This window comes from Apteryx rowi, unplaced genomic scaffold, assembly GCF_003343035.1.
Source record: "Apteryx rowi isolate R43461 unplaced genomic scaffold, aptRow1 scaffold_217, whole genome shotgun sequence".
NCBI lineage: Eukaryota > Metazoa > Chordata > Aves > Apterygiformes > Apterygidae > Apteryx > Apteryx rowi.
In genome coordinates this window covers 403,947-418,372 of record NW_020448497.1, presented here as the reverse complement: position 1 = coordinate 418,372, position 14,426 = coordinate 403,947, and the positions used below count along the sequence as shown (strand labels likewise).

The following is a 14,426-nucleotide window of genomic DNA, read 5'->3' as shown; positions in this document are numbered from 1 at the left end:
ATCTATGGGGAAAATCTGTTGTGGGGATTGAAAGCCAGAACTGTCTCTTCCCTAGGCCAACTCTGCATCAACAGTGAAAGAAATGGCTCTGGTCCCACCAAGCCTTTGCCAGCAGAGACTCTGTTATATTTAAATCAACACTTGCCACAGCAGGGGATTATCAGATGCTCAGCTTAAATGCTGGATTTTCTTTTTTGTTGTGATGTTTAGCTCATAAAAACTGAATTTATTTGGGTTGGTGCTGATGCCTATAAGCACAGCTGCTCACTAGCTCTGTTTTGCTTCCCATGTCAATGCATGAGAATTTAAAACCTCTTCTGAATCTGCCTAGTGTCAGGATTTGGGTTTTCTTACTCTTACTACAGTGGCAATGCACCCAAAATGCTCCAAATCCCCAGCAACTTCCCAAAGTGGAGATGTGCAGAATTTCCTTATGTTCCTTTCTTCATAGAGGCAAACTACAGAGATTGGAAACCTGCTAATGAAGGCAGCAGAGACAGAAAGAGTGTGGACTAGAGGGTTGGAGACAGCTAATTGCTGGACCTGCATTAAACCTGAAAGGCAGCACRTCCTAGGAGCAGAGGTAAGGTGTTCCAAAACAAATGGTACGTGGTATCTCTTGTCAGACTTAGAGGTAAGGGCCTATCCTGCCTCTGCTTACTGCTACAGAATTCAAAATGTTTTCATAATTCACTAGGGTAAAACAATAGGTAACACATCACTTACTCAGTTTTTGTGACTGCTGTTGCCACATGAGGATTTATCAGTAGTAAAATCAGACACGTTTAATAGTATTTCATGCACAAGAAATGGACTTTGGTTCCATGAAGACTGTAATCAAAKTCTTGGAAAGGGATTGCAGATTTAGAGAGATACTGCTTACATGTATCTGTTACTTAAGACCTAGCTGACACGAGCAATTGAAATTTGCTGCTAAATGAATCAAGACAGTAGAGTGCATTTCAAAGCAACATTAAAATCAGTGCTTGCCTCCGCAGGATTTGGCGCTCTATATAACATTAAAGCTGAATTAGAATACTGCAGTTCTTTATTTGTAGTCCTCCTTGATTGTTTGCTTTTACTAATGTATTATTCAGATTAAAAACTATTTACTAAAACTGAACTGTGTGAGCATGTAGAGCATTGACAATGTTACATTAGCTTCCATTATTCGTAAATTAATTTATACAAGCAAAGCTTTAAACCATATAAAGTTTGGATACATTTAAAMCAACAATCCAAACCTTTAATCCATATTCTCCTAACTTCTTTTAATATATATATTGTGTGTAGAAATTAATACATAAAGCAAACTTAATCCAGATACTTTCATCACCACTGATATCATGGGATACTGAAGCATTACTCATCCTAGAACAGGTGGTAGAAAAAGATCTGGAGGAATTCTCTCTAGAGAATATCTCTCGGTGAGGTTTGCTTGGTCTTGATCACTACATGACTCTGGCCCCCCAAAAGATTAGTACCAAGAGGACCTTCGGCAGAGATGCTGACTACGATGACATCTCAGGAATTCTCAAGTGTGGACCCCTAATGTTGCTGCTCAGTCAAACACTTTCTCCTGCAGAAAGCACAGTAAGAGGTTGCCATAGCTGGCACATAGTGGCATATATATGCCTGGGAACCCTTGATTTATTTAGTAACAAGTACTTCTGCTCACTAAGAACTAAGCTGAAATCCACTGATTTTTAAAGAAGGAAAAGTTCGCAGGGGTTAAAATCATTTAGGTGAGAATATYTGAAAAGTGACTAGAAATGTGGAAAGGAATATTGGGAAATAAAGCCTTTCACTCCTGATATTTCAAAGAAACCCTGCTTTCCACTTCTTTTAAGACCAATGACTTTAGATTTTTAGGATTAAGTGCTGATTTAGGTCATTTATATAAAGAACATTTATTTTTAATGTTTCTACCCTTAGATTTAACAAACCTTCAGCACCTTTAAGGTGCAGAAAAACAATTCCAGAGATGAAGATTTATATTGTTGTTAATGGGGGCAGGCTCACATAAATAATTGAGCTGAACTTAAATTTCCTTTCAGTTGTAAAGTGTCTGCCTCTTATTAAACTGTACTGCATTATTAGAGGTTTGACTATATCAGTCATTCATAGCCATTGTCAGAAATAAATCACTAGATTAGCTTGTGACTATGGCAAGCACAGGAAATGTGAGCTCTTTGGGAAAATAATGTCTCTGAACTTGATGGAATAAAATGATCAGAATCTTTTCCAAGGCATCCAGACAGATATTGGCATGATGACATGAAAGGCGCATGCATCTCCTCTCTAGCCTGCAAATAGAAAAGTTTGCATTTCTAGGTCCATGCAGAGTATGGATAAAACAAACAAAACAAAGCAACCAAAAAACCCCAACAATGCCACATTGAACATCTATTTAGCATCTAATGAAACAGAAGATAAGCTTCCATAGTTACTTTAAGCCTTATGTTTTCATCTAGGGTTTCATCCAAACTCTAATGATATCAGTTCTCAGATCAGAGCCATAGACAGGTTGCCAGCACTGGGTTTTCAAACCTTCTTCACTTCTCAGTACCCCCATGTGCTCCACATAACAATTATTGATACAGAACAAGACTCACTGGCTGTCTCAGTTATTTCCCATTCAAGTGTTGAACAGGGCTGGTCTTCCTTAACTTGAAAAATGAAAAGAACTTATAACCTCAAACTTACTGCCACAGACCAGACCCACTATTCTGATACCCAGTTTCTAAAGACATTGAATTATTCTGAGTAGACTGTTTACCTTGACAAGCATAGAACTGGCCTTGCATACTGAGCCTTTATGTGAAATTTCATTGTCCAAAGCAGTATGACCTGTTAAGATTTACAGGCTTTATTAGCAGCAATAACAATTTTATAATCAACATCAGTAAATCAGGGTTTATTGAGAACTCTACAACTCTAATCTGTAGAAAACAATTAAAATGTCAGCTTTTCATCAGATATAATTCCTAACCTTCATAAAAGAAAAATATTCTGTTTAATTGTTGAGTGTAAAGCAGTGCAGTTCAGAATGATAAATTTTTCTGAAAACACATTGGCTTTTTGCTAAACAATGAGTACCAAGCAATGCAATCATCTTCAATTAGGACCATGCTCATAAATAATAGGGTAAGCAAAAATGAACATACATAATATAGAAGTATAAATTCTGTTTTGTGCATTGGTTCCACAGGACCTCTGAACTGTAAGATTGCTAACTCTAAAAACTTTGACTCAAGTCTCATGATCCTTGATGTTTTCTTTAAGTCCTAGCCTCTGGAACCAAGTAATAACTTGAAAGTCTCAGATTTGATTAAAAACATGGATAAATTTTCAGTTTACAATCGTAGAAAAAATCTGAAAATGTGAATAATTCAAATACTACTGTTTTTAATCTTTTGTCAATTAAGCAACTCTTACAGGTTTTGGAGCTTTACAAGAGAGCTACAAACATGTAGTTAGGCTGCCAGTTCTGCTTCAGGCACCTGTGACTTGTAGAGCTGCTCTGTCCTTCACACCAAGGCCCACCTCCCCCCATCACCCTTCTCTGACATTTTAGTAATTGGTTTTATGAAATGAACACATTCTTCACCAATATCTCAGGGCCCTAACACCAGTTTTTATAACAGTGATACACACCAACAGCACTGAATCTTTACACTTGGAATAAATGTTGTGTAACCTGCAGTGACATCAGTTACTCCATTTGCTAAGCTTCACTTAAGCACTTGCAGCTGCCCACAAAACAGACTCCCTTCCTTCCACACGCAGCGAAAAGGAGCACAGTTGCTGTCTCCCAACAAAACAAAACCTTGCGTCACATTAAAGCTAACTGCTTCATACAGCTGTACAAGATGTCTGTCTTTCTTCAGATGTGCTAATTCAAATTCAATAAAAGCTTAATACAGAACCTTCCGTAATCTGAAACAAATTTCCAGTCTTCTTAGAAAGAGCTATATTCAACAACAGTAACGAAAGGGTTATCACTTAGAGTTTTACTTACAACACAGCACACAGGCATGCACAATAGTCCTACTACAAGCTTTCACAACATATACAGAGGAATATACTGATCTATTGGGATGAATTTGGTCCTGGTTATTTTAAAAGGCAGTAAAAAAAATAAATAAATAAAAATAAAACCAAAGCAAACAAACAAAAACCAGTTACTGAATTACTGACCATTATTGTTCAGTTCGGAATTAGGTATCAACTTCTAATTGTAAAAATCACCCTCTTTCCCAGATGACTGAATTACAGCATGGAAAGTATTATTTGACTATTTAACTATACAGAAATTGGAAAAGAGCCAAATGTGTGTAATCACTCAGTTCAACAAACCATGCCTGCTAGGTTGAAGTGTATCTATTTACCCAGCAGGTCATAATTTGCTTATTTGGGTTTCAAAGAAAATGCATGAGATTTGTAAAATTTTTCAATTGAAAACTTTTTGCTAACCCTTTAAACACTAATTTTGAGAATTAGTAGCAAAAACAGAGGCACATGCATGGCAGCATACTATTCACTTTGTAACTGCTTGTTTCCAGCCATTTTCTTGTAAATCAGAACTTTATTTTAGGCATCTTATTAATAAATACTCACTTTATTTTACTATAAAGTCTGTCTAGTTTTAAGGCATGAGGTGAACAGGGGTGAAAAGTGCAAACTAAAGCAGAAATTCTTACCACACAGACAGTGAATCTATCTAAGACAGGATACACTGGCAATTTGGAGGGATACGTACTCAGAAAACCTGCTTAAGCAGTGCACATTTTTCTGCAAGAAAAAAATCATTGAGGTTGCCAACTGGTGGTCCAGGGGAAACTTTGCAGGCACTGATTAGCATCCCTTCCACGGAGAGCAGGGGCAACGAATCTCTCACAGGCCAGGGATGTTTAGGCAATTACATCTTTGTCCATTTTGTTTACCAAATAGATATCCTTACCAGAACAGATATTTCAACAATTTGGGCAATTCTCTGCAATACAGTAACAGTTGTTTTAGTAACACTAAACATGAGTAAAAATAATGTACAGCTGATGTGAATGTAACAGCAGAAAGTTGTTTGACAGATTAATGAACATTAGATATCTAGATACAAGTTGATCTACTACCCATCCTTATCTTTAACCTATTTTGCTTTTGGTCATTAACACTTCTATCTGATCTTCAGTCTTTTGCATCCCAAATTGCTGCACTTCTCCCCTCTTTCTGAATTTTCAATTGCATCTGCTCAGTATGCYTCTTGTTAACTAACAGGACACGTTTCTTTGCCTGGAGTGTATTTTTCCTTGCTTCTTTTGTACCTTGAATTAGAACCTAACATAGTGATAATGGAGATAAGAGGCAAAAATAACTTCTGACTGGTAATTTGTCCCCCGTTTATCAAAAGATGCTGAAGACCACACTGCAGAGTTTGGGAGTGTAAATACAGCACAGTATTGCTGCGGCTGCACCACAGCTCCAGCCCTACAGGCGTGCCTACAGTGCAGCCTGAAAGTGGTGACTTGCTCATGCAGACAGACATACGGGAGAGATTTAAACTACTGATCTCTGTCTTGCCATGGCAGCATTGGCTTCACAAATCTTCCCTGTAAGTACTTGTTGGCTGAAGCATATACTGTTATAGCAGTACTACCACTGATATCCAATTAGTTTAACATCAACCTAAATCAGGCATACGTGCACAAACGCAACTCCTCAATTAGGGCAGTAACAGTCTGTTGCCTAGAGAGACCACCTAGCTGCATAGCTGTTACTTCTGCAGCTGCACATCATCATCATTGGTAAATGATGGTGTGACAGTGCTGGTTTTGTTTCTTTAATTGCTATACTAGCTTGGCCTGTTCTCCATCTCTCCAAATCCTGCATATCCTTCTGTTTAGGCAGGCAACCTGCTTCACTGGTAAATACAACACCACAGGAGAGACCTCAAAGTTAGCAAAAAAAAAAAAAAAAAGGGGGGGGGGAGAAAAAGACAGAAAGTACATGTAGTATGCTTATCTTGTAACAGTCACTTCCTCTTACCCAACATGGAAAGGATTTGTGACCGAGAAACAACTTTACTCAAGAACAATGCTGGATATAGCTGATTAGCTGCAAAACACTTTCAACATGGAGAGCCCTGGAAGTATTGAGTATCACTGTTACTATCAGGCTAATAGTTCTTTACATTCACCTTTCATAATTTCAGAGCAGAAAGATACCACCTACCAGTCTGCTTTTTGATAGGTAAGAGTAGTTTGATGCCATGCTATCCCTCCACAACCGTATTTTTTTTAGTGTGTCAAGCGTATTTTTAAACACAACACATTTAGAGCATCTTCCCCCATAGAACAGTCTGGCTCCTACCATTTTGAAGCCTCTCCACTGGTTCTTGTTTAGATTCAGCTTTGTTGACAAAAAGCATATTTAAAGCTAAACGGAAAAATACAATTATTTGCAGTAGATTTTCTCTCTCCAGCAATCATCTATCAGAACTTTTTAATTTTGTTTTATTTTTCAATGAAAAAAGTCACTTATGACAAGATAAAACTAACAACCTGTTGTCATTTTTTTAAGCATAACACTTGAAAACCTGTATYAAAAATAGGAGTTCTTCAGCAAACATTCATGACTTCTGATAAAAACCCATATTTTTGTTAAACGTATTCAATCAAAAATACATATTTAAGCAGCCCAGGAAAGAAGAACAGTGTAACCAGCACTTGACCTTGAAAACCACATGCTACCTACACCATCTTTGGTTCTCTTTCCATTTCTAAATAGCCCAGGAGGTTATCGGTGAGCAGCAGTGACACAGTACAAAACCTCACCTCAGCTGCAGGAACTCCCTCAGGTGGCCGACAGTGGAGAACAATCATCCCTTCGATAGGAACCTCCTTCCCTTGTGGGTCTTGCTCAAAGTTTTTCCGTAAATCTGTGGAGAGTTTAATGCAATCATTCATTATATCTCCAGCGCAGCTTATCTGGATAAATATAGAGTTCAAATGCTGGGATATAGGTATTCTAAAAGCCATTCCTCCTTACACAATACTAGGCAGACCATAGAAGTCAGCAACAATATGGTTCTGTCACATTTTTCTCTTAAGAATGTATGTAAAGCACTGGACAACTGAAAGTTACTTCATCTTCCACAGAGGAAGAAAGCAGGGGAGATCCTATCATCTTTGGCTTTGTTTCTATATCTCAACCTTTAAGAAATCATCTGTTTGTGGCTCCACAGACAATCAATATTACAACCTACTAACCCCATGTTTTCAGTCCTACATGTAATCTCTCAAGCCACTGCTTTCCAAAATGAGAGAATTAAATGCTAGAAAAATCACACGGTGGTGTTACGGTTGTGCTGTTTGACTAGGGAGCATCGTTGCTTTGTACTTTAAACAGAGGGAGTAGCTATGGTATTGGAGGCTCTTGTAGGCTGGCAAAGTTAAATAAACTCTAGCAGAACGAATCCAAGACTGGGTGAATAATTTTCAGAGTGCAAGCTACTTCAGGCGAGTGGCATGCTACTTTAGGGGAGCAGCAGGGTATTTTATACAATGTTCTATGTTGCATGTTCTGTTTAGATCGTCTACATACTGCAAGCAGTAGAGAATGACAGTAAAGGATTGAAAACAATCTATCCACTTCCAAATATCAAAAGAAAAAATCTGATTGCTGGAAGGAGGCTATGCAATCTAGCATGAACGAAAGAGAGAGAAAATCAGTTTAAGGTTTGCCTAGAAGGATTCCAATAGATGTGCAAATTAGGACACCTACCATAAGCGGTATTCTACCATGGAGTTATCCATAAATATCCATTTACCTGCCATTTTGATGATGACATGATGCTGGACCCCTGCCCACATCTCGATTTCACTCAATTTTTCTATCCCATGTTGGGGATACAGAATTAGATATTTCAGTAGGTACTGACCTTAGACCAAATTGCATGTGAACAACTCCTGATCTTACCTCCGTGAGCAGAGCAGGGACTGCAGAGATGAGGACCTACTGAGCAAAGTGGAAGTTTACGTGCCTAAAGGACTCCCATCTCTGGCCTAAAATCCAGGCATAAGAGCAAGATCACAGGGTTTTGCTTTACAGGTGGTTGGGACACAAGAGAGAAAGCCAGTGAGGTGAGCTATTACCTTCAACACTTTAAAATAGTCTTGAAAAAACATTTTTTCCAAACTGTCTCCCCATGCAGCACATGAGGTGGTGCCTAAAAGACCCAGATCCTCATTTTCTTTTTTCCTATTAAGGAAAAACACTAGCACAGCAGAAACTACATATTTAGATTAGAACAAGCAGCCCTGTGGCTCCATCATAGCTAGGCACTAGAGAAATATGCAAACAGTGCATATATTTTCCTTTTTATGATTCTTTGTTGATTTTTTCATGTAGATAACCAATCCGTTTTTCAGTACTCTATTTAAAAATCATTCATTAAAACTTAGGGTACARTTGTGCCTAGAAATGTCTTTATTAGGACGAAAAATTGAGTAAGCTCCATCTTCTCCTTTTCTCTGCATTCTACACTCCCCTAAAGAAAGTTACTTCTTTTTTCAGAGAGATATAAAGTGTAGACTCACAATTCAGAATCTCTAGGCTCTAAGTGCAATAAATAAATAAATAAATAGATAAATAAAGCCATACTATGCAACATGGTAACAGGTGCTACAAAAAAGCTCTGAAATGAAATAGTTAAGGGTTCTGTATGCTATCACAAGTTAGATCTGCACATTCTCCTCTCCTCTCTAGGCCTCTGTGGGGTATTCCCTAAGTCAGAAATCCATTCCCCAAATTAAGTAGCTAGGTTGTTCACCAGAGACAGGATGACACGGGTCCATTAGAGGGTGAGCCTGGAAAATTCATGGTGGGGGATTTACAGACATCCATTGGCAGCTATTTATTTCTTTCTATCTGGACTACCAACAAATCCCATCATCTCTGCACTCAAGAAGTGCTGTTCTCTTTTCATAAAAACCACAGCTTTAAGTAAAAGTAGCATAGCAAATGGCCAGTACAGGAACTACATTCTCGGGTGCAACATTCAGCCACAGYCAGTACATTACATAAAGTAAAAAACGAAAAGCATTCTCTGGAGTGCCTGCTAGGTTAATAAGCTATCTGCAGTTATGGTTGGCAGCTGGGGATGTGGTTGCAAAAGATCTGGTACCACAGTGATGGGTTTAAAAGTCCCAACACACAGCTCCACCTGTTTCTGCTCATTCTGTTTCTTACTCATATTGCCATGTTATGGGGTTGGGAAATCACAGTGCAGAGAAAAGTCAATAAAAATTCAATTCAGAATAATAGTCCTTTGCAGCTCAGCAATATGGGGAATTATCAGCTCATTCAATGTTATGACAGTTAATGCAGTGAAATAAAAACTTGAATTTATACATATTTACACATTCAAATTAAATCAGCCAACAAAAAATCCGTCATTTATAAAATCAAGGGGTTGTTACATGGTCCTATTACTTAACCCAAGTGTTTTATTTTCAGTTATCCTGTTAAAAGAGCATAATTGTAGAAAAAAGATCTATCAATAATTGCTCGAACGGTATCCAGATTGCCATTCAGAGTTCCTTGCTTGATCACCCCCACTCCACCCCCAAAAAGTTCCTCTCCCATCTCTTTACAGTTTGTTCCCATCACTTCCTGGGACTAGGCCTTTAAAGACCCGAACTGTGATTTCAAGGAAAAGGGTTCATGAGAGTTTGGGGGAAAGTAATTTCCTGAATTCATGGCTAGCAGCACTGCTGCAAAAAGATGGTTCAGGCTCTGATTCTGTTAGAACAATGTGGCAGATCTAATTGCAAGATAAAAACTGGATGAGGCTTTGAGTATCTCCACAGTCTCACAAAACTGTATTATAACAATTCTATTTGGGTTCTGTCCTTTTGATGTCCCTCTTGCTAAGATGGCATTCTTGCATTTTCCATTTTTTCTTCTTTCAAACAATGATCTGTTGATTGTGAGTGATAACACTACAGCATCCTATTTCAGATATGAAGACCAGAGATGGACCGAGTCTGAACACTTTTTATCTGGGGACAAATGTCCTCTGCTCCCCACTATATTAAAAATTCTGGAATGATTCTTCTGTGCTAAAAGAGATGATCTTAAAAAACAACAACAACAACAAAAACCAAAACCCACAACCACACACAAACGCAATCCTCAAGTAATCTATAGTGTTATTTATTATTTAACATTTGTCACCCTACGAGAGCCTGCAATACCATAGCTACTCCTTCTGTTTAAAATACAAAGCAATGATGCTCCCTAGTCAAACAGTGATGGCAACTACCATAACCACATGGCCTTCATCAAAATTACCATTGATAATGAATCTGTCCCTGTCTGGTATGACTTGGAAAGAGAGACATTTTAACCAAGTAATTCACTACTCTGCGTAGTGGGATTCCTTTCTAATCCCATTAGGACAAGCAGCAGAGATATAGCATGGTTTGTAAGTAGTTTAAAAGCTCAGCACAACTATGTAGATCCAACTTTTAAATACCGGGTATCACACCAGGTGTTTGACACAACTCCATAGGCCATGTCACAGGCTCCAAGGACAAAGCATAAGGCCTTGCAGAAGGAATGAGAAAAAGCAGTTGTTAGCATCTGTGTAGCACACAAGCCTCACATCCATTCCCATCTGCCTCTAGTGACATTAGGTCACAGCCAGGATGGCAGTGAGACAGAATTATCCTAATAGCCAGAAGTCTGACAAAGAGGATTTTTATTAGCTTGCTTTCCCCACAAGGAGAGCCGATCCTCTGATGTAAATGGGAAGCATGTGCTGCACTTGTAACTTCTTCATTAAAACACATGCAGTACATGGCCTGACTTTGAGAAGCTTTTGTCCGAACTTCCAGTCCATCGATGAAATGCAGGAACAATAGTTTCCCCTTGTTACATAAAATAAATTATTTCTAATCCTCTTTATAACTTGTTTGGATGACAGATTCAACCACCTGATCTATGTTTCACAGCAACTGTACAGTAAAAAAGTGTGAGACCACCCACCTAGCTTATGAATAATTTTATGAGATTGACCTGACCTTTCAGTAATGGCTCTTATAAATGTCTTTATGAACAGCATTTGAACTTCTTTTTTTTCTAAACCATGTATGCTTAGTCCCATAAAGAAAAGACAGAACTTCCAGATACGTCTGTGTTCCACTAAGGGTGCTCGTATTTCATTTTTTCAAAGAGTGGAGGGAAGATATTTTTTCCTCTGTTGATTGGAATTATCCTATTTTTCTTATTTTCATTTCATTTTCCACTTACCTTATGACCCCTGAAAAACAATGATATGCTTCAATATTCAAAATCAGATTTAAAATGCCATAATACAAAAGCTTCTACAGTATTCTTGCAGTTTTTCTGTGAAGTGTACAAGACAGACAATGTTAAATGATTTTCCAGATGTTTTTAGACCCCTGTCATCAACATGGAGCAAAAGGGCACTTTCCAGGGGATTTTCAATTTGCGTTAACCTTTATTAATACATTGCATTGTTGCACATTGTGCATATGCATCCCAGRCAGAATCTCTGAGAAAAACAGACTTGCTGAGTGTAAATGCAAATCAATCAATCCACATTAAAATAAAAGGGAGCTCTGAAAAAAAATATGGTATGCTTTCTGTGACGTTCCTACAGTATCTCATAGTGAGAACTCGCAATGACAGCAGTGCCTCAGCTCTATCCATTTTTTATATATATAAATTAAATAAAACTCTAAAGAACAATATTTTCCATACCTTACAAAACCTAGAACAGCAGAACATTTGCTTTACTCACAAGCTATACGGACAGATGCCTTCCTACTCTTTGAGGTCCCTAGATGGCTCCATGCAACACACTGACACCAGTAATCTTCTGGCCCATGAAAATCTTCCACCTGCTGTCTTGTCACGTTGATGAACACCTCTCGAACTTTTAAGCCTGAAGTGGAAAGATACATAAAATTAGCTGATATAGGATGTTTTCTTTGGGCATAGAGCTAAGGTTAGCCAAATCTTTTCTTTTAATTAAACAATTCCATTTTTAATCAAGGAAAAGCTTTAATTACTTTGACAATACTATATTATCACTAATTAAATTCTAAAAGCCGACTAGGTCATAATGCATTGAGTTAAATGAATTATCCACCCACTGTGGTCTTTGGAAGAATATAACACCTCCTTCAGAAACCTTTTCTTTTGTGCCTTTTTCTCCCAGAATGTTTATCTGGAGTTTTATAATATACAATAAAACTGTATTCCCAGCAAATGCTCTCAGTGCCCTTGAAAACCTATTTGAAGTACCCTGATAGGCCTGTCAATTACCCCCAATCAAATCAAAACAGCCAGAACTATACAAGTATGACAGGAACTAATCAAATGACCCAGTGAATTCCAGCCTCAGTTCCAGCCATCACTGATGCAGTTCTACCCAAAAGCCATTTCCTCACATAGGAGACAAATGCTACGCCTCTGTATCACAGTATGGAGAAAGCTAAACTCAATCCATTACAGTTTGGAAGGAGGAGGAAATAAAGAGGAGGAATAAATTTCAAAGTCCACCAATGGAGATGGTCATTTTTGCCACTCTATCCTTCTAGGAAAAAAGTGAATCAACTGCAAAACTGAAGTCTTGCCTTTCTTTGCAGCTGTCACAAATGGAAAAGTTAAAAACATCGCAGAGACACCTTACTTATTTTATACGGTTTCTTTCCCAAAGTATAACCTCATTAAATTCATCTGCAGTGCAATGTTGTTGGTTGTCTACCGTAAATTTGCTTGTTGTTTCTAAAAACAAACGCATGTCTTCCCCTACATCTATGCCCACGTGTCTGCCCTTAGCTCCTCAGAGCTAGAACCATTCCTCTGGAAAGCCCCTATCTCACGGCAGTAATTCTAACCCATTCCAAATGGACCTGGAGCTCACCTTTTAGAGTATGCTAATGGAGAAGTAAATAGCATTGATAATTTTATGGTCCATAAAGATTTTCTATGTGCTTGCATTGCAGGAAGAACAATCCATGACCAACATTCTTTCCCCAGATGAAAAGTCTATCTAGTATTGGCTCTAGGTTTTTATGGACAAAGAAATTCTCCAGTTTAGGCAGCTAGACAATTAGATACTTTATGCCAATAATTCACAAAAGAAGYGTTTGGTTCAGACAAAGCTTGAAGACAAATACAAGACAACACTTTAGGCAGAAGGGTGATACTGCTAAATTTCACCTGTGCCCAGGAAGTTATGTAAATGAGAGCAGTCTAAGGAAATGCACAGGGCTTTTCCCATCTTTACTCCTGGCTAGCCTTGATTGAGAGGAGAGTCGTCACGTCTGAGACTTTGCTAATTCATCAGGCTTCTCCCAGCATTAGTGAAAAATATATGTCARCTTCTTTTTGTGAATTACTGGCATAAGGTACCTAAGCCTTTTAAGCTTGACTCCTAATTTTATATGTTTGGGATGCTGGCCATATCTGCAACTACCTTTGTATGACAATCTTGAGGAGAAAAAAATATAATCCAATCTGGGTTAAAAGGCATTAGGAATCATTTGAAAGAGATAGTCATAAAAACATTAATTTGAAAATGGAAAACATTCATGCCTACCACTTTCTTCCTTCTCTCCTGTGCAATCCCAAGATACTTATTTCCCCTTCACTGGAAATGAAAGAAAACTCAATCTGAAAATATTCCATGCCTGTGAAGTTTATAAAGCAGCAAGAAATTTCTAAACCTGAACTCCATAAATTGGCTTTCACTTAATCTCAGGCATCATTAACAGCTCAGTATTTCACTTCTGAAAGGCACTAGGAATTCAACCTGTTCCTTCAGTAAACAGAAGAGATAAGGCCCACTGGAGATGCTGACTGAGGAGGGGTGGGGAAGGTCAGATGAGCCTTAAGTACTATAAAGCAACACAAAATTTGTGCTACTTTTCCAGCAGTACGCAAAGGGCATTTTTATTTCTTTTCATTTACTGTTTGGCTTGTCACATTTCACAATGATACCTGAAGATATGGCCAAACCTGTGAAAGCTACCCAAGTTGTCTCAATAATCATTTCAGTCACTCAAATATTTATTCATTCTGTAATAAACAGATTTCCTGGTTGTTTCTATGTGTTGTTTTGTGTTTTAAATATGTCGATGTATTTCTCAACAAAACTGTTTATGAAAAATCCCTTTATTTTCTGCCACAGTGAAAACAAGCCATTATGAACTAAATAGAGCGCATGGAACTCAGCAGTTCCGTCAGAAACTCCTCTCCTCAGTGACACACTGACTGTAAATTGGATGATGAAAATGCACCATCTCAATTTAAACACCCAAGCTGCTCTGACAGAGGTGAATCCTTGAATTCTCAGTCATACAACCACTTTGTGCAGTGATCGTTATAGACTA

At 38.1% G+C, this 14,426-nt stretch overlaps 1 protein-coding gene across 1 annotated transcript in view; it reads right to left on the bottom strand.

Moving 5' to 3' along the window:
* Positions 1-14,426, bottom strand: part of UNC5D (unc-5 netrin receptor D) — a 101,317-nt gene that overhangs the window by 74,442 nt on the left and 12,449 nt on the right. Inside the window, exons 4-5 of the mRNA XM_026064485.1 lie at positions 11,828-11,971; positions 6,834-6,937 (exon numbers count right to left, since the gene is read on the bottom strand). Coding sequence (XP_025920270.1) covers positions 6,834-6,937; positions 11,828-11,971 — 248 coding nt within the window. The remainder of the gene's footprint in view (positions 1-6,833; positions 6,938-11,827; positions 11,972-14,426) is intronic.